Source organism: Glandiceps talaboti, chromosome 11 (genome assembly GCF_964340395.1).
Source record: "Glandiceps talaboti chromosome 11, keGlaTala1.1, whole genome shotgun sequence".
NCBI lineage: Eukaryota > Metazoa > Hemichordata > Enteropneusta > Spengelidae > Glandiceps > Glandiceps talaboti.
In genome coordinates, this window is record NC_135559.1 from 16,198,031 (window position 1) to 16,220,785 (window position 22,755).

At 35.4% G+C, this 22,755-nt stretch overlaps 2 protein-coding genes across 3 annotated transcripts in view; both read right to left on the reverse strand.

Moving 5' to 3' along the window:
* Positions 1 to 1,082, reverse strand: part of LOC144442786 (uncharacterized) — a 3,928-nt gene extending 2,846 nt beyond the window's left edge. The window contains exons 1-2 of the mRNA XM_078132157.1: positions 646 to 1,082; positions 290 to 398 (exon numbers count right to left, since the gene is read on the reverse strand). Coding sequence (XP_077988283.1) covers positions 290 to 398; positions 646 to 918 — 382 coding nt within the window. The 5' untranslated portion in view covers positions 919 to 1,082. The remainder of the gene's footprint in view (positions 1 to 289; positions 399 to 645) is intronic.
* Positions 1,083 to 2,186: 1,104 nt separating this feature from the next.
* LOC144442398 (pleckstrin homology domain-containing family B member 2-like) lies at positions 2,187 to 22,696 on the reverse strand. 2 transcript variants are annotated; one of them, XM_078131732.1, is made up of 6 exons: positions 22,578 to 22,696; positions 16,684 to 16,772; positions 13,516 to 13,649; positions 11,110 to 11,271; positions 10,152 to 10,392; positions 2,187 to 5,484 (listed from the first exon to the last, which is right to left on the reverse strand). In XM_078131732.1, exons 2-6 carry the CDS (start codon positions 16,742 to 16,744, stop codon positions 5,357 to 5,359), a joined length of 726 nt encoding a protein of 241 aa, XP_077987858.1. In that variant the 5' UTR covers positions 16,745 to 16,772; positions 22,578 to 22,696; the 3' UTR covers positions 2,187 to 5,356. The 2 variants fall into 2 exon arrangements, with proteins under 2 accessions (XP_077987858.1, XP_077987859.1); XM_078131733.1 differs by having other exon boundaries at positions 22,675 to 22,695.
* Positions 22,697 to 22,755: the final 59 nt, after the last annotated feature.

Below are 22,755 nucleotides of genomic sequence, written 5' to 3' on the forward strand. Positions count from 1 at the left end.
CATTCATTATTATTTACATTCTGTTCAACCCATCAATTTCAGGTCATTCTCTATTAACTATAGAGTGTTTGGGCATAGACCCTCCACCAAGTGATGCTTCCATGAACGAGTAGACATGGCTAGTGTACAAACAATTTGCAATTGCACACCCTTTATTGTAAACAGGTGCAAGTAGAATCAGCGAGGGGCCCCCATGGGCTCCATTCAATTTAGTAGAATATATACAAAGTTTAAAATTGTAATATTCAATCAAACTTGCCCCGTCTACTTCTCTATGACTGTACCGTACCTGCATTCATGTCCAATTCACGGTGGACATTTTTCCTGTTTCCGATGCTGCTTCGTCCAGCTGTTCCTGAGAGTTTAGTCCCTGAAAGTGAGTCTGTCTTCAGATCAGTCTGACAAAAGGGAGAGTAGACGACAAAAAGTGTAAGGCACAGAATAACTATGGCCATCGTTTGTATCGAAACCGAAACAATACAATTTTACAGTCGACAGTGGATGTAAGGGTTTGAATATAAGATTTTGTTCTGAAAGAAAATACACCACAAATCAAAATCTGGGGTAAACAGCATTCAGAAGTCTGTTGACATAACAATGGAAGAATAACCGATACGGTGATACTTCCATAACTAATCAACTTACGTGGCTTCCAGAAGACTTGAACTGTAGTTCACTTTTCTTGTTTTCGTCTCCATTTTCTTCGATGTTTTCTCGGACTTGGTCAACGTTAAAAAGCGATTCGATGGTGTCAAGTCGCGATTCAAGATGACGATTTTGTTGTTGTAACCTTGCCATATTTAGTTCCTGGTTATAGTTCCACATGGACAGTCCCACCACAACTACACAAAAGCATACTGAAGTGAGGACATTTTTACGTTGCAGTGGATCGTTTGTTGTCGTCGATGGCATTCCCATATCTATATAGCTGTCTTGTTAGCGTTTTCTCTAAATCGCAAGGCACAACAGCCACACTGTTCCCTATGACCCGAAAGGGAGTCGAGCGAAACTGCGGTTTAAGTTTACATCAGTCGGCCTGGTCACTTATGTTGTGAAAGTTATGCCAGTCTACCGCAATCTTTCGTTTTCAAACATTATGCCCTAGGCTTCAGGGTACCTAGATATACATGAAAGGCAAAGTTTTATTGCAGATCCAGAAAGGTCACGCGCCCATTTGCAGTTATAGACAAATAAGAAAGTAGGGTGTATCGATGTAAATAGGTTGGGTCAGTCTCAGGTCAAGTCCTTTCACATATGACCAGATTAAACTGTCTATTGGCATAGTTCCAATATCCCATTTTCGTAGAAACATTTGCATAATTCTGACAACTGCACATGATGCTTATGGCAAATAAAAAACAAAAGTATCATCGACCGCCGTGATTGAGGGCGGTAAATACGGCAACAAAAAAATCTACGCGCAGCTGGTATGGATGACCAGTTGATGAAAAGTCCATTGCAATTTATGGAAGACCGGTGAGGACATCGACCTACATAGCCCTTTGTCTACTTAATATTTTATCATTATTTTTGGAAAGTTTGCAGATGAACCTTATTATACATAGATCATAATTGTTTTAAGCATGCATCAACAGTTTGTGATAGTGGCTATCTAATTTATAGTCGTTAGTATAATGGTTCTATTCTCCAAGTGCAGTTCTATTTCAGGTCCCTGATCATGGGTTCTAGTTCCAATTTCTGACGGGAGGGTTATGTTTATCGACAGGGTCTATTCAAAACTAATACAGTGGTAACTTGATGATATTTAGGGAACGAGAAAATGTATGGTGGGGAGGCCAAGGCGAAATTGGGGGGGGGGGGGGGGGGTGCATGAAACAATTAGGGGTGCAATGGGGTCTTGAAAATTCTATTAGTTTGAAAGGGTTTATGGGGGGGGGGGGGGTTGAAATATTATGCTCTATTTCTGACCACAGAAATTTTAGAGTTCATTTCAGAGGTGGGGGGGGGGGGGGGGGGATTGAAATATGTTGAGAGCTTAGGGGAGAGGACTGTGAAAAAACCATTTGACCAACACAATATCAAACTTTCTCCTGTATATTCTATTCCCATACAGTCTTTCATTATAAGGGTTCTTCTACTCACAGTCTATAATAGCGAAAGGTTTGTCAGTATGGAATATCTTTGAATCTAAACAATGACTTGAAGACAACATCAGCTTGGTAAAGATCAGTTTTTAATTCAAAATTCATGATTAATACACAATGAATGAAGTGGGTGAAAAAAATCAGAACACCCTTAAAATCATGTTTACAGAAATTCTGACACAGGTGAAAAACCAGTGAGAATTTGCTACATTCTCTGTACAGTGTTGATGAAGAATAGGGTTTAGTGTAGTGTAGCCTACCGATACACCTTTACACTGGTGGATTTAGACTCTCTCCTCTCCTCAGACAAGGAGACTCTCTCCTCTCCTCAGACAAGGAGACTCTCTCATCTCCTCAGACAAGGAGATTCTCTCCTCTCCTCTGACAAGGAGACTCTCTCATCTCCTCAGACAAGGAGACTCTCTCATCTCCTCAGACAAGGAGACTCTCTCATCTCCTCAGACAAGGAGACATAGCTGGAAACAACCGGCACAAAGCTACAAATACTGTGATCTTTGAAAGGCTTGAAAAGTAAGGCACATTTCTTGAATTTTCCTAAATAAATTCTTAGAATTGCTGTCATTTTTGAAATATTTTAACATGACGTTCATATCCTTTGAAGAGTGACTATTAAAGGCAAAAAACTTTTACGTATTTCAACAATAATACAATCATTTCTATTTTAAAACTCTGATCAGTGAAACACGTTCCTCTCAAAATATCACCCTTCAATATTTAAAATCATGCTCTGATAATATATTCTTGAATAATGTGATACAAGAATTGCACATTTTTTTTAAAAGACAATATATTTCTAATTATAAGATAAAAGATATATCCGCTAATTTTTGATGAATATAATATGCATGTATACTAATCATAATACTTTGTGTAAATGTCAAGTTATCATCTATATATGAAAGAAAAATTGTAAGTATTTGAAAAAGTAGAGAATAGAATGTGTTAGAAACTAGAAATGAACATATGAAGACTTATGGCAAATAACATATATCCTTAATGGTCCATGATTCAATCCCAGGTTCTTATATAAGTATTGTGTTATCAGTGAAGCCATAAGGATTACATAGGGCCATTCTTTTGTTTTGGACTAACTTTTTCTATAACTCTACCTGACAACTGTTTTTCACACACCTGAATCTAAATCTTCATCTGACATGGTTTTTATATCCCAAATGTGTAAATTTAACACTCTCTCATTAGTGTTATCTGATCAGTGGAGTTCTAAGGATTACATAGAATTGGTCTTTTTGTTCTGCACCAATGTTTTATGTAGCTCTGTAGAACTGTTATCTAAATCTAAATCCTCATATGACATGGTTTTTTTATCACAATGTGTGAATCCAATACTCTCTGGTTAGTGTTGTCTGATTAGTAGAGTCATAAGGATTACATAGGATTAGACTTTTTTTCTCGACCAACTTTTTCTATAGCTCTGCCAGAAAATAGTTTTTTACACCAAGATTTTAGTCCTCATATGACATGGTTTTTAAATCACAATATTTGAATCTGTAAAAAAAACTCTCAAAAGTGTTATCTTATCAAAAGGAGCATCATTTATTTGTTCTAGATCAACTTTTTCTATAGTTCTGTCAGACAAATCATGTTATCTCCACCTACATTTTAACACTAGTTTAACATTAGCATTTAAAACCAAAGGTAGAGGATGTTTTGTGCACAAATAAAAAAGTTACTCAGTCTCTGACTTGCCATATTAATAATAAAACACCGTCTTATGAAATTACATGATAAAAGTGGCTATATGGATGAGGATTTGGTATTTATGGATTTTGAATTTATAAAAAAATTTTTATCATTGCTTGAAAAATCAATGTGAAACATAACATATGCCAAGTCCTTGTTTGTAACTCAATAAATTGCAAAAGATTAATAAACGTGTAAAATGTTTGTTATTATACGTACAATAATAAACTTTTTACACGTTTTTCAGCTTTTTGCAAGGTATTGAGTTACAAGCACACACTTGGTCCTTTTCGTTTCACATAGATTTCCCAAGTACAAAGCCATGATAGAATTATTTTATAAATTAAAAGTCCAAAAATAAATACCCAATCCTCATACCATATGGCCACTATAAGATTTTTGGGTCACAAAGCACAGCACAAACCTTTTCTCATGATATATGTACTGCATTACTGTTGTGCACCACCCAAGACATACCGCCAAAAGCATCAGCAGAAAACTCTACTCTGGCTTGTAAGACTGGCTTTGTAAGACCCTATAAGACTGATGAAGACTCTGCAATATGTTAGTAGGTAAGTAGTCTATTTGCTATACATTGGACTTGATTTTCTAGAGTCTCTCTCTCCACACATAGTCAAATGTACATCATATATCCAAAATCTAGCTAAATCTCCTGCTGGGGAAAGGGTGAATAGCGCATGTCAGTAGTAATCCATCACACATGGGCAGGCAGTTGTAATTGGTTATTTGTTCAGTTTACTACAAACTCGACCTCCAGTTTGAAAGTTAAGTCACATGAGGACGTGATGTCATGTCACGTTTACATCAATGCTCCAATAGTGTTAAAATACCACTGTTGGTGGTAAGAATGGAATGTCGTACTAAAAGAAGCCATTTGACTATACGGTGGAGAGAGAGATCATAGAAAATGGAGCCCAATGTACATAAAAACTAAAACTAAGAGGACAGACAGAAATAATCATTGAACACTACATTATTCACCAAAACAGTTATGTGTACTCAGGATTATGTAAATAGATATAAAAAAGAGAAAAACAGACAAAGAAATTTCACTCCTCTTCTAATTTTCCTAACAGAGATACTGTGACTGCATATATTTGAACTTTGACCCCAAGACACATTCTAATGTTAAAGTTGCACTAGCTGTAATTGGAATATTAATTTATCTATCAGTCAACCAACAATACATTTACGGAAAATTGTTAAAAATACCAATAATTAGACATTGTACATGTTAATCAGTGGTTGATTTTATCCATAAAGAGTACAGTGTACAGTAATTGGTTGGAATTGTTATCACATTGGTTGCACTGATTTTTAGGTGTGGACCTAAAATTCAATTTTATTGGATTTCTTGTACCATATTATGTGTACAGCTACACAACTACATTTACTCGTAAATGATTCAATATTGTTCAGTGTGTACGATACTACTAAGTATTATGTCACAGTTTCATACAATGTTCTAGTTACAGCTAGTGCACCTTTAATGCAACGCTGTGTAAACTTTAGTACCACAGCATAGGTCCCATAAGCATGGCACCAGCAGCTACTCCAAGCAAAGCTCCAGTAGCGAAATCTCCATCTCTGTATCGGCGTCTTCTATCCACAATTATTGTTTGATTTGGTTGATTAGCTGTCGAAAAATAATGACAAAAAATGATGATGAACCGTCTTTTCAAAAATGTATCTACCTACGATCTATACTATAGTATATTCAGATGATTATACTGCCACCTAGTGGTCAGCTGTAACTATGAAATTTGTTATTCTGGTGAGGATCTATTAGTAAATAGCATTTAGCTTCCACTCTGTCTTGATCAAGTATCCTCATCAAACTGACACATTCCATAGTTACTGTTGACCACTAGGGGGCGGTATCATCTGTCTTGGTCAACAATCCTTACCAGAATGATAAATTGCATAGTTACAGCTGAACTCTAGGTGGTGGTTAGTCTGTATTCAGACGCAGACTATATTTTGTCGTATTCCTAAAACTTCTGAAACATGTTTTATTTAAATACTAATTGTGTGCTAATACACAACCTATAACATACAATCTTATAGTCAACATGTACAATGGACATACAGAACGCGCACTTACTCACTGAGGATTTGAACACATAAAATATAATCTAGCATCTGTACTATCTCCTCAAACACCCAATAGTGGTTAACCAGGCATCTGAGTTAGACGTTCCATACACAATATTCATAGAAATGAAAGTCCGGTGGATTAGAACAGTTGTCTTGACTTCATGGAAAGTCCAACACACACCACGTTTAATTCTATTAATTTTAGCGACAACAGTATTAAAGATAAATTACAAAAAAGTCAAGATGACTGTTGACAGTTTATGTGGCTTGAACAGCTAATTACAAAATTTAGATACTTCTCAGTTGCAGCTTCTGATGTTCTGAAATTTGCCATTCTGATGACGTGTGGTTGCTGTATAAGGTGCTGACTTTTGGTTGTGGGCCCAAAATTAAATACATCTCGTTTTATGTGTTTATTACTGGATAGAAATCTTCTTTCGTTTCCCTTTGTAAATCAAACTTAATCCTTACCAGATCGCTCCCAAATGCTACTATCATATTTATCAATTTTTCTCCCTTCATCTTGTATATCACTTTCTAATATCAAACCAATTCTACCTTGAAAAAAACAGATCTCTAAATCTTTTCTACACTAACTTGTTCCCAATCCTCCGAATAACTTATTCCTTTTTGTTTGTGGTAGATTGTAAGCTTCATTGTGTCACCCTGCCCCCACTGCACTGGCCTTCTCTATCCGTGAAAGGGGTTGTCTCTATCCGTGAAAGGGGTTGACTGATGTGTGAGGGCGCTCTCTCATGGCGTACCCTACAGACTGCAGTTGATGTACCCATAGACCCACCACTAATGTGGAGTCTATGATGTACCTTACTGACTTCTTGCATAGACCTTTCATCAACGTTGGTAGAGAATCTATGCTTCTTGTTAGCAATGATTTGTCTTGATTTTACAATGACACCACCCTCCCCCCACCAAAGATAGACTTGGTCTGGATAAGTTACGAGATCATTCTGTGATGGGGATAAGTATTCTGATTTAACAGGCAGACTGAGACTATACATTTTTTGTATCAGTTTTGTATGATTTCTGACTCCAAGCACTATAACAATACATGTACGTGTTGTACTAAAGTTGTATTTCCGTACCAATACTCATACACAACTTTACAGTAGATAGTAATCTAAAGAACATTCATGTGGTTTTTTTTTGGCATATATTTGCACGAATCGAAAAAAGAAGAAGCAAGATTCTGTGCATAACTTATACATGATACAGCACCATATGCCAGAAAGGCGAGCTGCATGCAAGGAATCTTTCCTACGTAGAAATTTATTAAAGTGTAAGCCTAGCTGTGATGAGAAAGCATTAACAGGCAAAGGCATTTACTTGACCTTTGAACCAACACCATCATTTGAACTTTGACCTAACATTCACACCTCCATATGTACTCTCACAACTAAATGTCACACATGCAGCACACTTCAATCTATGTTTATATCCATTTACACCATTTGTCTGCTTTACCCTAAGAGGGCGCTGTTTACATGAAAAGTCTATCAATCGAAAGCACATGTATCTACCTTGTTAGTGTACAGTTGAGCATAGTAAGCTTTATTAGTAATAGTAATAAGCAGTACATCTTGAGGAAGGACCTGGCAATTGAAAGGAAAGGAAACAAAGATGTTACAATACCAGTACATGCAGAAAGACAGATAGACCAAGGTACATTCAAACAATATCCATTACATACTTGGCATCAGATAGACATGCAGGAGACAGATACATACATACATACATACATACATACATACATACATACATACATACATACATACATACATACATACATACATACATACATACATACATACATACATACATATATATATACACACACACACACATACATACACACATACACACACACACACATACATACATACATACATACATACATACATACTGGGGAGGGGGTACATACCCAAATACAGACATACCAGTACATACACTAACAGTAACACATACACATACACAGACAGGCAGACAGAGACATACCAACATACAGACACACAATTAATTTACACAGGAAATGTGAAGAACAAACATATCATGGCATTTGACACTTAGGACAGATCTGCATGCACATTAAATACAGTAAGATATACATATCAAATTAAGAGAGGAAAACAAAAGACAGTTTGCAATAATTTAATCTAGGCATTCAATGAAATAGACATGCATAGAAAGAGACAGGCAGATGTAGATGGCAGATGGGTAGGGGTAGTATGGAGACAAAGACATAGAGACATACAGAATAGAGACATACAGAATAGAGACAGACAGACAGACAGACAGACACATATATAAACAGAGAGAAACAGTCAGACAGACAGAGACAAGCAGACAGACATCAACAGGACATACTTCAGGACTATAGTCATGTACATGATCACATAGAGTGACATGTTCAACAAAAAAGTACCAAGACAGATATGTAAGGTGATAGAATAAGCTAACCATATGAAGCAATTTGACTTGAACTATGAGTTCTGTATTTGCATCTGAGAATATGACAACTGATATATATGTAGATGGCCAATGCAGTTGTAAATATGGAAAATACCAATGTCAGTGCCATTGTAGATGTGTGGTAATGCAATATGCAATGAAGTTGACGAAAGGAAAGTTACTCATATGAAGAAGTTGTACCCCATCATGATAATGACATTTATCTCACACCAGAGCTAGCTAACCACAACAGCTAATATGTGAACTGGTTGCTATGGGGATCAATCACTTTGTTCTAGTGTCTACTTCTCTCTTCTAATTAGTATCCATTTAGCAGTTCTCTTTGCTAATTAACTCTATCTGAGAATCAAAATGGATTTCACATGCTTCCTAACTGTCGGTCAGTGACTTAAGTGTACAGATGTGTTCACTCCTATTGCTTCTTACAACTTGAGAGAAGACAAATTTTTAACCAACAAAACCTTTCTACCCTAAGAATCACAACTGATGATTCCTATGAATCATCCACTTGAGAGCACAGGTCATAATGGTATGTTCACTTTCCCTCTAACAACTTGTCAGGAGACATATTTATAATCATAAAGTTTTTTATCTAAGGACTGTGATGGAATCCTACACAAGTCACCACTTGAAGTCACAGGCATGTTCACTTTCCTCTAAAAACTTGTCATACAGAGACAAGTTTATGATCAAAAAACCTGTTTCACGGATTCATAGATTCATTTCTGACTTAAGGCATCTCTGGCTTCTACTACTGTCATCTTTGTGCTAACTTCGTCATAAGGTTCCTGTCTACTACAGTCTCTGTATTGTGAAGTTTCAATTGTTTTTTCCTTAAATACATGGTTGATTTCTCCACAGTTTATGTAGAAGGCTTTCAAACATTTGGCAATCTACAGTTCTCTATGATATCAATAGGCTGGCAATCTCTTCCTCTCTATCCGAGGATCACAATGGAATCCTACATGTGAGTCAGCCACTTAAAATCACAGGTATGTTCTCTTTCCTCTAACAATTATCAACAGATCAGACAAACTTGCAACCTTAAAACACATTCCACCTGAGAATCACTTTAGACTGTGCAGGGTCACTGCCTAGGGTCACCGACGTACAATTATCACAAAGTGAATTTAAAGAACGGAATGTAAGCAAAGCACACAAAATACTGTACTAGCATTCATGCATGGCCTACAAAACTGATGTGATGATTGAGAAATACAACTCTGATGAGGTATAAAGACAAAATAAAAAATACTGATAATTTTCTGAGAATTGAATGAAATCAAATGCAGCATCTGATATTTTATGACAAACAACAAGAATGAATGTCCATGGACTCTGGGTTGATATTACTGAATGATGTAATGATACAATTGACTTTTATGTCATAGAAAATGTAGGTACAATGTAACCGATATAATGATACAATTGACTTTATATGATATAAAATGTAGGTAAAATGTAACAATTGTACAATGTGGATGCTGTGGCTATGCCACTTACTGGCATATACCTGAGATAACAATACACTGTCAAATTGCATGTGATGTAGGTAAAATATAATGATTGTGCAATGTGGATTCTGTGCCTGGCCACTTACTGGCATATAGCTATCTGAGATAATGATACACATTGACGTTATAGGACATACAATGTAGGTAAAATGTAACAATTGAGTTATGAGTCATTGGCAACTATGTGAATATGTAAAGTACTTACGATAATCATAGTAGACAGCCTGTCCTGGAGCACTTTGTACCATGTAGGTTGTATTTCCTGGATAGTACATTGTTTGGTTGTTGCCAGGTACAACCACAGTTTGTCCACCGGGGTATGTTGTAGTGGTTACACTTGTCGTTGCTCTGTATGCTGGTGGTGGAGGTACACCTCGGTGATGAACCACTGTCACATTTTGATGAGGGACATGAACAGTTTGTGGTCTCGGTTGTGGTGGTGGTGGCTGTTAAAGATACAAAGAACAGTGAAAAGGGTTCTTAAATCACAGTTACATTGACGAGATATACTCCCTATAAGTACTTTAAATATAACGGACCCTTTAAAATGTAAAAATTACAATCTAAAATAAACTGACAGTGGTTCACTTTGCAACTTCATCATGCTCAGTATTCTACATACTGATATATTTGTAATGTAAAGTCCAGTCATGTACAGAGTATCTGATATTTCAGCTGTAGTAGTTTCATCCTTAGCAACATCAATTTTAAATCAACTGAAACACTTGTTACTATTGGTAAAACTTCACATTCTAGTAAATTCGCAGGCTGAAATAAGTATAATAAACACGTACCACTTGCAGAGATTGTATTTACGTCCCATGAGATTTTTTTTTATAAGGAAAACAGACATGACTTTTATTTGTTGCAGAGCAATGGTCTAAACTTTATCAGACTGTATTAAGATTGCAGGCTAGAATACTTACTGCGACTCCTTTCATTTGATCCAGTGCAATGGTCTAAACTTTATCAGATTGTAGTAAGATTGCAGGCTAGAATACTTACTGCAACTCATTTCATTCGCTCCAGAGCAATAGCCTAAACTTTATCAGACTGTAGTAAGATTGCAGGCTAGAATACTTACTGCGACTCCCTTCATTTGATCCAGTGCAATGGTCTAAAGTTTATCTGACTGTAGTAAGATTGCAGGCTAGAATACTTACAACGACTCCTTTCATTTGCTCCAGAGCAATGGACCAGGCTTTACAATCATCAGGATTTTCGGCACAAAATGCTGATGTGGTACCATCACATGTTTTAATTGCAATCAGACAATCATATGTTCTATTCTCTGGTGGCTTGACATCACGTACACTAAATGCAGACTGTAAGTAAATCAAAATAATAAATTTATAGATATTAAAGTACTTCATGCTGAATCCAAACTGTTTACTTATCAAGACAATAAGTGTAAAGATCATCTACATTGAAGACTGTTTGTAAAATGAAAACAATAAATTTACAGATATAAATTTCTTCACATCATGTACACCATATCAAGGCTGGTTTTTAATCAGACCTTTTAGTTTAGAGATGTTCACATCATATACACCAAGTCTGTTCTGTGTAACTGTTGGCTGTTGTCTCTAATATTACTACTAATAATAATAATGCAAATTTATTACATGCCTTTCCTCCTTAGTGCTCACAATTATTACCCTGGCATGGATCTATAGTGGCACAACAGCCCTTTATACTTCCTCAACTCCCTGGGGAGCATACAAATCCATTGTAGCCTTTATGCAAGTGCATAGGATTAAAACATTCACATTGCACCTTCTATCCTACCAGGTCCTCAATTATACAGCTGGGTTGACTGAGACACAATCACGATTCAAATGTTTGCCCAAGGACTTTAGCCATTCAGAAACAAATGGCAGCAATGGGGCTCGAACCTGCAACCTGCATATTCCAAGCCGACCACGCTAACCATTTGCCCATCATGACTCCATTAATATTGTATATGCTGGAACTCATGCCCAGTGCACTCAGATGCTAGTACAGTCATGTGTAATTGACAATGAGCCCTTGCACAAAATGTCTTTCTAATCAACTTTTATTTCAGGGACTTTGTTTCTGGAACAATTTATCGTAACATTTCCAAGATCTCCTATAAAGAGCCGTTGTACCACCATGGATCTGTGTCAGGGGTAATAACTGTGAGCATCTTGAGCTCTCAGGAGGAAAGGCACATTATAAATCTATGTTATTATTCAACATACCATCTTCCATACCATGGCCTTATGATACGTAAGTGCACTCTGCAACATAAAAACATCTTTCCTACAATAACCAGGTAATGTAAATGGTAAGGGTCCCAAAAGTTACAAACTGAACATAAAAGTGTTCAATGCACACTTTGTGGAAAACAGCAAACTGAGCATATGACATCCCCAACTACAAACATTACATATATGTCCACATGGTATCATTACAGAACGAACGAGTGTACCTTTGTTACATGCCCCTCTCTAGACATCTTTCAATCGTATAGCCCTGTGATGTGTTACAGAAGTGCACTCTCCAGACATATACAATTTACTATGGCTTGTTACATAAGTGTACTTCCATACATCTTTCATTAGCATAGTTCTATACAATATGTAGCTATTATACATTCTACAAAACGGTACTCTCCAATTCATGTGCAAATTTTGAATGGTCATAAAATGACAAGATTGTTCATTGGACAATCTCCCCTTATATTGTCTATAGGATACCATTGAGTTGTATATGTTTGATGATGTAAGCACAATACATAAAGAGTAATTGATAATCTAGGCTGTAAACTTTATTCTATATGTTTACAGCTATAAGTCACATCTCTGTTTTTTCTACAGCATCAGTCAACTTGGTTGGATGCGAATTTTAAAAGTAAATTCTAAATTAAATCAAATTTTTACTGTTACAAGTCACACCTCGACTTTTCTTGGGTCCATCAATTTGTTTGGGTAACAAAACAGACTAGGGTACACAACATACAATGTACACAGATGTAGTGGGCTGCATCATTCATTAGTATTGCTATGGTGGGTACTCTGACATCCCTAACCCTAATGTTACTTGTCTCTATAATTTAGTTTGGTTTACAAAACAGACTAGGGTACTCAACATATCTACTGGGCCTGTGTTCTTTACTCCTACCATGATGGATACTCAAACATCTATAACCATATTCTCCTTCATTTTGTTTGGATTACAACACAGGCTAGGGTACACAACACATTTATATTTTATAAAGTGTTCTTCTGTCTTGTCATTGTGGACTAACTCTAATGTTACTTGTCCTTTTATATCTTTTGGGTTACAATGTACAAAGCAATGGTATTCCCTACAGTGCTCAACACATACATGTAGATTGGGTCCAGTGTTGTATTCTTGCCAAGGTGAATACCCTGAGTCTTATATAACTAACCCCAACGTTATTTGTTAACTTCTTTTCAAGTTGTGTTGGTCACAAAACATGATAGGGTACGGTATACAATATACAGATCAACTTGAGTGGGTTTTTTTTTTTAGTCTTGTCATCAAAACTTTGACAAGAAAGAATTAAATAAATGACAACCTACCAGAATCATCTGTGCATCAATATTCATACGTATCACCATGTCTCTATCTTTCATACTCTGATCAGAGTAACATGCCAAACCACCGTCAGAATACAGTACACACCACTGCTTCTTCCATCTTTTCAAAATCTCAGCTGAAGAAAAGATCATGGTAAACAAATTAGAAGACTTGAAGTGCATATAAATTTCAATGACAAATCCAATGTATGTCAAATGCCCCCCCCCCCCTTCTTAAATCGTAGTGTATTTTAAGAAACTTTAAAATTTTACATTGAGTAATTTTCTGTACAGTATCTTTGTTACAATATCACATTAACCTTGAGTCCAGCCAAACGCCTTTTTTTAAAAATCGTAGTGTATTTTTAAAAACTTTTAAATTAACATTGAGTAATTTTCTGTACAGTATCTTTGTTACAATGTCACATTAACCTCAAGTCCAGTCATGTGATATTTGGCTATCACCTTTCACCTCCAAACCTATCATTTCACCTCCCAACCTATCATTTCACTAGTGGTCTTTTCCTTAATGAAGTTTCAGTCAGAAAGCAGGTGCAAATTCTTACTGGGTTTTAAATTTATCCAGCTGTGAGATGACATTAATAGTGTCACCACGTAATTAGAACTGCCGACATTCACACTGTGGACGAACTAAACCTGTAACAAACAGGGAACGAATGAATTGAATAAATAACACTTAGCTCAGCATGTTGGAACAGAGGAGACTTCTATTACACACCATGGTTTGATATGAACAGTTTTATGCCATTTATAGCGTCTTTAGGTGTATATGAAAAGTCACGGGTACTGGACATTTGTTTTATAAAAGTGAACTATTATGTAAAATAGCCATAACACTGTTCTTATCAAATGGAATGTAATATAAGTTTCTGTACTTCCAACATGCTGTGCCAAGTGTTATTAATCAAATTCAGTTGTTTACTTCCCCTGTTTGTAACAGGTTCTGTTTGTCAACTGTCTGATGTCAGCAGTTGTAGAAACAGCTTGGATGGTAGGATAGATTTCATAAAGCATAAAGATGTATTTGATCCTGGTTATCCCAACTAGTATTTTTTTGAGTACAAACAAATACCCCCCACCCCCCACTCTCAGGCTTTTTGAACACCTCTACTATTAAAATCACCATGTACCATGTAGTTAATTGTTTTTCAAAAAGAAAAGTCCCTATTTTTAGGGTGCAATTGATACACCCACTGGAAACCAAATACTCAGAGTCAATTGTTTATTTCTAGATGTATGCCTAAAGAACTATCAAATCCTACGATATTCAAATGGACAATGATCGCCATAACAACATGAACTGATTTTCAATCCATATTTATTTTCACTTTTTAGTCAAACAAGGATTCATTAAGCCTGCTTCTTCAAACATTAACACCCAAACATGTTAACTGACTGATATTTTCAGCCAATATTTGATGCCTGGACACAAACATTCTCCTCAGTATTAGTGATAAGTGCATACATATATCTGCCTCTAGCCCAGCAATTCAAAGTGACAGTTTGCTATAGCATACTGAGAAGTCTACATAGATCTTCATGTACTTATGTCACAGCAGAGTGCTGCATTTTGTATCTGAATTCCACTTCGCTGGTCTTGGTTTATTTACTATTTGGATTTCATTTTTATTAGGCCTTTTTCCATGTGCTTTCCAATTTGTACAAGGTAAGTACAGATCAACACAGTCTTTACCAACTTTCATTTTTACAGTTGTGCTTTCCTATTTTACTAGATGTTTTACACTTTATTTATTATCCACTGATTTTTTTAATTCGATTTTAGATTCCTGACGAAGCGAAGGTCAATTGTGTAGGACAGAAAGCTGAGAAACGCAGAAATAAAAGGTGTTAAATTCAACCTCATTGGGAGCAAGTTCTTGTCATTTTTTATCGAACTCATATCTACCTCCTCAAGTTCTAGTTTCTCCACGAGGTGTGTATTCTCTGAAGTTGAACAGATCTTTGTTTATTCAACAAACTCATAGCTAAGACTTTCAAATTGTCCACAGTTGGCAAGTTGACATTCTTATTGTATATTTTGACCATCTGACACAAGGAAAAAATGCTAAATTTACTGGCCCCTTGCAGGAATGACATCATATTTACTATAGTCTGTCCAGACAGAGAGATTCACTGCCTGAGGTTTTCCCATAAACCCTAGCTAGAAATCCATGGATGAACACATGTCAAGTGCAGTAGGGCTTTTTACAAAATCTCAAACTTGAATAACTTAAGTTACCTAGGTGATATGCTGTCACCCCAAATCATGTGTAAATCAATGGCAGTAATCAATACAAGTGTACTAAAGGTAGAAATAAGTCTGACTGGACTTTTCCTTTAAGTTGATAGCAGAAATCACTACAAGTGTACTAAAGACAGAAATAAAATCTGACTGGACTTTTCCTTTAAGTTGATAGCAGTAATCACTACAAGTGTACTAAAGACAGAAATAAGTCTGACTGGACTTTTCCTTTAACTTGACAGCAGTAATCAATACAAGACTAAAGGCAGAAATAAGTCTGACTGGACTTTTCCTTTAACTTGATAGCAGTAATCAATACAAGTGTACTAAAGGTAGAAATAAGTCTGACTGGACTTTTCCTTTAAGTTGAAAGCAGTAATCAATACAAGTGTAGTAAAGGTAGAAATAAGTCTGACTGGACTTTTCCTTTAAGTTGATAGCAGTAATCAATACAAGTGTACTAAAGGTAGAAATTAGTCTGACTGGACTTTTCCTTTAAGTTGATAGCAGTAATCAATACAAGTGTACTAAAGGTAGAAGTAAGTCTGACTGGACTTTTCCTTTAAGTTGATAGCAGTAATCAATACAAGTGTACTAAAGGTAGAAATAAGTCTGACTGGACTTTTCCTTTAAGTTGAAAGCAGTAATCAATACAAGTGTAGTAAAGGTAGAAATAAGTCTGACTGGACTTTTCCTTTAAGTTGATAGCAGTAATCAATACAAGTGTGCTAAAGGCAGAAATAAGTCTGACTGGACCTTTTCCTTTAAGTTGATAGTAGTATTCAATACAAGTGTGCTAAAGGTAGAAATAAGTCTGACTGGACCTTTTCCTTATAGCAGTAATCAATGCACGACTTTCCTAAAGGCAAAAATAATAAAGTCTGACTGGACTTTTCTTTTAAACTTACACTGTCTATGCATCCATCCTGCCTTGGTTACAAATTGCTGTCGATATCCACCTGATGCCATGTCCAACTTTTCTATGAATTGTATATACCTGGTGAAAGAAAATATCTGTACAATAAGAAATTGGAAAAAAAAACAACTCTGCATCTATGTACATGAAGGAAACACTCCTTCTCGAGTTTCCTTAAATGCTGTTAAGGGTGGGAAATAGGTATAAATTCATTGACATTGGTGAGAGAGAGTTCTCCCATGTTGATCATGATGGTGAAATCAACCTGCCTTCCCAAGATATTTTACTGGGGTTTCCAACCAAAAGTGTGGTACAAGTTATGGAAACCTGTGTAAGTTATGAAGACCTGTGTAAGTTATGGAAACCTATGTAAGTTATGGAACTTGTGTAAGTTATGGAAACCTGTGTACGTTATGGAAATCTGTGTAAGTTATGGAAACCTGTGTAAGTTACGGAAATCTATGTAAGTTATGGAAACCTGTGTAAGTTATGAAAACCTGTGTAAGTTATGGAAATCTGTGTACGTTATGGAAATCTGTGTAAGTTATGGAAATCTATGTATGTTATGGAAATCTGTGTACGTTATGGAAACCTGTGTAAGTTATGGAAACCTGTGTAAGTTATGGAAACCTGTGTAAGTTAAAATTATGGAAACCTGTGTAAGTTATGGAAACCTGTGTACGTTATGGAAACCTGTGTACGTTATGGAAACCTATGTAAGTTCTGGAAACCTGTGTAAGTTATGGAAACCTGTGTAATTAAGTTATGGAAATCTGTGTAAGTTATGGAAACCTATGTAAGTTATGGAAACCTGTGTAAGTTATGGAAACCTGTGTAAGTTATGGAAACGTGTAAGTTATGGAAACCTATGTAAGTTATGGAAACCTGTGTACGTGATGGAAACCTGTGTAAGTTATGGAAACCTGTGTAAGTTATGGAAACCTATGTAAGTTATGGAAACCTGTGTAAGTTATGGAAACCTGTGTATGTTATGGAAACCTGTGTATGTTATGGAAATCTGTGTAAGTTATGGAAACCTGTGTAAGTTATGGAAACCTGTGTACGTTATGGAAATCTGTGTAAGTTATGGAAACCTGTGTAAGTTATGGAAACCTGTGTACGTGATGGAAACCTGTGTATGTTATGGAAACCTGTGTAAGTTATGGAAACCTATGTAAGTTATGGAAATCTATGTAAGTTATGGAAACCTGTGTACGTTATGGAAATCTGTGTAAGTTATGGAAACCTGTGTAAGTTATGGAAACCTGTGTACGTTATGGTAACCTGTGTACGTTATGGAAATCTGTGTAAGTTATGGAAATCTATGTAAGTTATGGAAATCTGTGTAAGTTATGAAAACCTGTGTAAGTTATGGAAATCTGTGTAAGTTATGGAAATCTGTGTAAGTTATGGAAATCTATGTATGTTATGGAAATCTGTGTAAGTTATGGAAATCTGTGTAAGTTATGGAAACCTATGTAAGTTATGGAAATCTGTGTACGTTATGGAAAGCTGTGTAAGTTATGGAAACCTGTGTAAGTTATGGAAACCTATGTAAGTTATGGAAATCTGTGTACGTTATGGAAATCTATGTAAGTTATGGAAACCTGTGTACGTTATGGAAATCTATGTACGTTATGGAAATTTATCTGTGTAAGTTATGGAAATCTGTGTAAGTTATGGAAATCTGTGTAAGTAATGGAAATCTATGTAAGTTATGGAAACCTGTGTAAGTTATGGAAATCTGTGTAAGTTATGGAAACCTGTGTAAGTTATGGAAACCTGTGTATGTTATGGAAATCTGTGTAAGTTATGGAATTCTGTGTAAGTTATGGAAACCTGTGTAAGTTATGGAAACCTATGTAAGTTATGGAAATCTGTGTAAGTTATGGAAACCTGTGTAAGTTATGGAAACCTATGTAAGTTATGGAAATCTGTGTAAGTTATGGAATTCTGTGTAAGTTATGGAAACCTGTGTAAGTTATGGAAATCTGTGTAAGTTATGGAAACCTGTGTAAGTTATGGAAACCTGTGTACGTTATGGAAACCTATGTAAGTTATGGAAACCTGTGTACGTTATTGAAACCTGTGTACGTTATGGAAATCTGTGTAAGTTATGGAAACCTGTGTACGTTATGGAAACCTATGTAAGTTATGGAAACCTGTGTAAGTTATGGAAACCTGTGTAAGTTATGGAAACCTGTGTAAGTTAAAATTATGGAAACCTGTGTAAGTTATGGAAACCTGTGTACGTTATGGAAACCTGTGTACGTTATGGAAATCTGTGTAAGTTCTGGAAACCTGTGTAAGTTATGGAAACCTGTGTAATTAAGTTATGGAAACCTGTGTAAGTTATGGAAATCTGTGTAAGTTATGGAAACCTATGTAAGTTATGGAAACCTGTGTAAGTTATGGAAATCTGTGTAAGTTATGGAAACCTGTGTAAGTTATGGAAACCTGTGTAAGTTATGGAAACCTATGTAAGTTATGGAAACCTATGTAAGTTATGGAAACCTGTGTACGTGATGGAAACCTGTGTAAGTTATGGAAACCTGTGTAAGTTATGGAAACCTGTGTACGTGATGGAAATCTGTGTAAGTTATGGAAATCTATGTAAGTTATGGAAACCTGTGTAAGTTATGGAAATCTATGTGAGTTATGGAAACTTGTGTAAGTTATGGAAACCTGTGTAAGTTATGGAAATCTGTGTAAGTTATAGAAATCTATGTAAGTTATGGAAGCCTATGTAAGTTATGGAAACCTATGTAAGTTATGGAAACCTGTGTAAGTTATGAAAACCTGTGTAAGTTATGAAAACCTGTGTAAGTTATGGAAACCTATGTAAGACTCAGGTTATGGAAACCTTTGTGCAATGTTATCATTTTCCCCCTTTTAAATTTGTGTTACCTTTGATCCTCAACACCATAACAAAAACAATACTAGGCTATATGTATAGAAAACAATATAAATTGTGTGAGTTCATGGACTCTGGGTTTTTACTTAGTAATGAAATCTTGACTCACAGAGTCAATAGAAATTCTTGGAAGCGACTATGTGAGTAGAAATTTTGATAACGAAATATAAATTGTACTGTACAATGTTTCTTCTTCGTTACAAGTTATGTTATGTTATGTTATGTTATTGTATATTAAGGTGTCCTTTGTGATTCCCAGATGTGACTTAACAAATTATACAGTACTTAAATGAAATTTGCAAAAAAAGAGCCACATCCAGCCCTCTGGCTTATAGGACACAGAATATTACATTAAATAAATAAATAAATAAATATCACATACATGTATTGTACATCTCAGTTTTAAATAAAGGTTTTTCTAAAATCTTGACAAATACCTGGATTCATGACTATGACGACTAATTTACATAACAATGTGAACCATATTTACATATATTTTTGCTAATCAATACATACATCTATAAACTTTCTATGGGACTCAATATATGTGGTATCGACATTGGAAACAAAGCCATCAGGTTTGACCTCCTGAACAATAATTTTGTACACAATATTATTTCGAAAATGTATGGATCAAGAAGAACAAAGATATCGAGACAGAGGACTTCTTATATAATATTATGACCAAACTGAAGAGACAATACAGTCTGAATATTATGTTAATGTAAAGCTCTCTTTGTGTTTACAATAAAAATCAATTGAAAAAACAGGAACTGTGTTGTACATATAAACATGCACCAGAATTGATTCTAGGTAAATAATACAATTTTGCCTCTTACAATGTATACCATGCACAAGCCATTTAGAACAAAAAATATGTAATATTGCACGTGTCTATGTCATGACAATGTGTGTCTACATCACTGGTTCTGCTGTGTTTGAAATATGAGTCAAAATGTTCAAAATGATCATTCCTTTCCCTAATTTTTCTTTGATATTATTGCCGCTGGTATAATTATGTTATTCTCCAATATTTTTCTTCATTTAGCCAGAAAATACTTGTGACCAAAGGGTTGTCACTATGCGTCGATTGACGAGTAGTGACAAAGGCCCCTTTGGTCACTCGTATGTTCCTTGGCTGAACGAAGGAAAATATTGGGGAATAACTTCTAGTAATGATTATTATCTTTGAAACAGAAAATATGGATTATGTACCCTGATCATTTAATGTCACAACAAACCATGTGTATTTATGTCACAGTTTCTCCAGTGCTTGAAACATGAGTCGAAATGTTCCAAATCGCTATTATTTGTCCAAACTTTTCATAAATTATGCTTGAGGAGGTACAATGTATAAATTAATATTTTTCTTCATTCAGCTGGAAAATACTCATGACCTATGGGGCATTGTCATTTCAAGTTTATTGACTTGTAGTGTCAAGGCCCCTTAGATCACTCATATTTTCCTTCACTAAACAAATTGAGAATAAGTAAATGTTATTCCCCAATATATTTCATTGTTCAGCTTAAGAAAATATGAGTGACCTAAGAGGCCTTTTGTCACTACTTGTCTAATGACTCGGAGTGAGTATTTTCCAGCTGAATGAAAAAAAATATTGGAGAATAACATAATCATACCCGCACCCGTAATATCACAAAAAAATTGGGGAAAATAATGGCAATTATGAACGTTTTGACTCATATTTCAAAAACAGCAGAACCAGTGATGTAGACACACATTGTTGTGACATAGACGCATGTGGTCGTGATGTAGAACGACCAGAGTATATATTCCATATTTTTTGTTCAACTTGGCTCATGCATGGTATAATATCTAAATATCCAGCAACAATATTGAATGTCAAGATGTAAGCTAAAAAGAGCCAGATCAAGTTTATTTATTCACACTTTTACAATATTACAGAATGTGAAAATTATACAATAAGGCCAACAACAAATAAATACCTACAACAAAATGTATGTAATCACTGAATACCAAATTTTTCTAAATGAATTTCTCATGTTTATGATATGTGAACCTGCATATGCAGGGGTGAACAAATCCACTGGTCCTCAGCGTCCGAGACTAGCAATTTTTTTGGGGCGGACTACACAAATTTTACCTTGTCTGGTCTGTCGGACCAGTACCTTACTGTTAATAACCATGTTAAAAAGTCGTCTGAATATCCACATTCATACGCAAGATGTAATGTTTCACATTAGCGTGACCTGGGAGATCTAATTCTTTCAGCAGGACCACTGGATTTTTTAAGGCACTGGTTGGGGACCACCAGTTCACAAAATGATTTGTTCACCCCTGATATCAAATAGCAAATTTTGCCAACCGAGAAATTAATTAGGAAAATTGTATTGTGTTTCATGTTTGTCCTATTTGGGTTGCATACCCAGGATTAATTTCATGATGTGTCTATACCTACAATCTACATCATAGTATATAATTTCATGACAAAAATATATACACCATGGGATCTATACACATCAACAATTTTGTATGCTATACAATGTACATTTATTAAAGTATACTGGATAAATAGTTACAAAACAATTTAAATTGACATTATTAGAACATAATTTTTAAAGACAGCTGATGTATGCATGATTGCCTTAAATACTTAGTATATGTGTATAGTAATATATACTTCAAAAATTGTGAAGATCTTAAATCATATGTAATTTATTGTAAACCTGTTGTTCAATACCAGATTTAAAGATCATCAAATGCAGTTTTTACAACAGGATAGTAACACTAACACATTGTAGAACATAAGACAAAACAAATATGTACGAATTTATCATAATTTTGCAATTTTTTGACAAAAATGAAAACTGTGTATATGATATATATGAAGAATGTAAACAAAATGGCCTGACATACCAATGCAATAAATCGAAATTCTGTGATAAAAATATGTATGTCATATTCTTTTGTCTTCATAAACTCTAAAACCTACCTCTAATATTCTGTAATGTTTGAAAACGCACAATAACTGTTGAAAAATGTGTCAGGAACGCGTAAATGTTGGACTATTTCGTATGATGTACACTCACCTGACTTCCGCGACTGTTGATATGATTCAAAATGTGTTACTGCGCATTACTTATTACGCATAACGTCATAAGCACTCAGGT

Excerpts from the sequence above, each read along its gene's own strand:
- LOC144442398 (XM_078131732.1), bottom strand. The coding sequence starts at position 16,744 with ATGGCATCAGGTGGATATCGACAGCAATTTGTAACCAAGGCAGGATGG. Across the intron at positions 13,650-16,683 it reads AGGATGGATGCATAGACAGT|CTGAGATTTTGAAAAGATGG; the intron begins GTAAGTTTAAAA and ends TCTTTTCTTCAG. Across the intron at positions 11,272-13,515 it reads TTGATGCACAGATGATTCTG|TCTGCATTTAGTGTACGTGA; the intron begins GTAGGTTGTCAT and ends ATTTACTTACAG.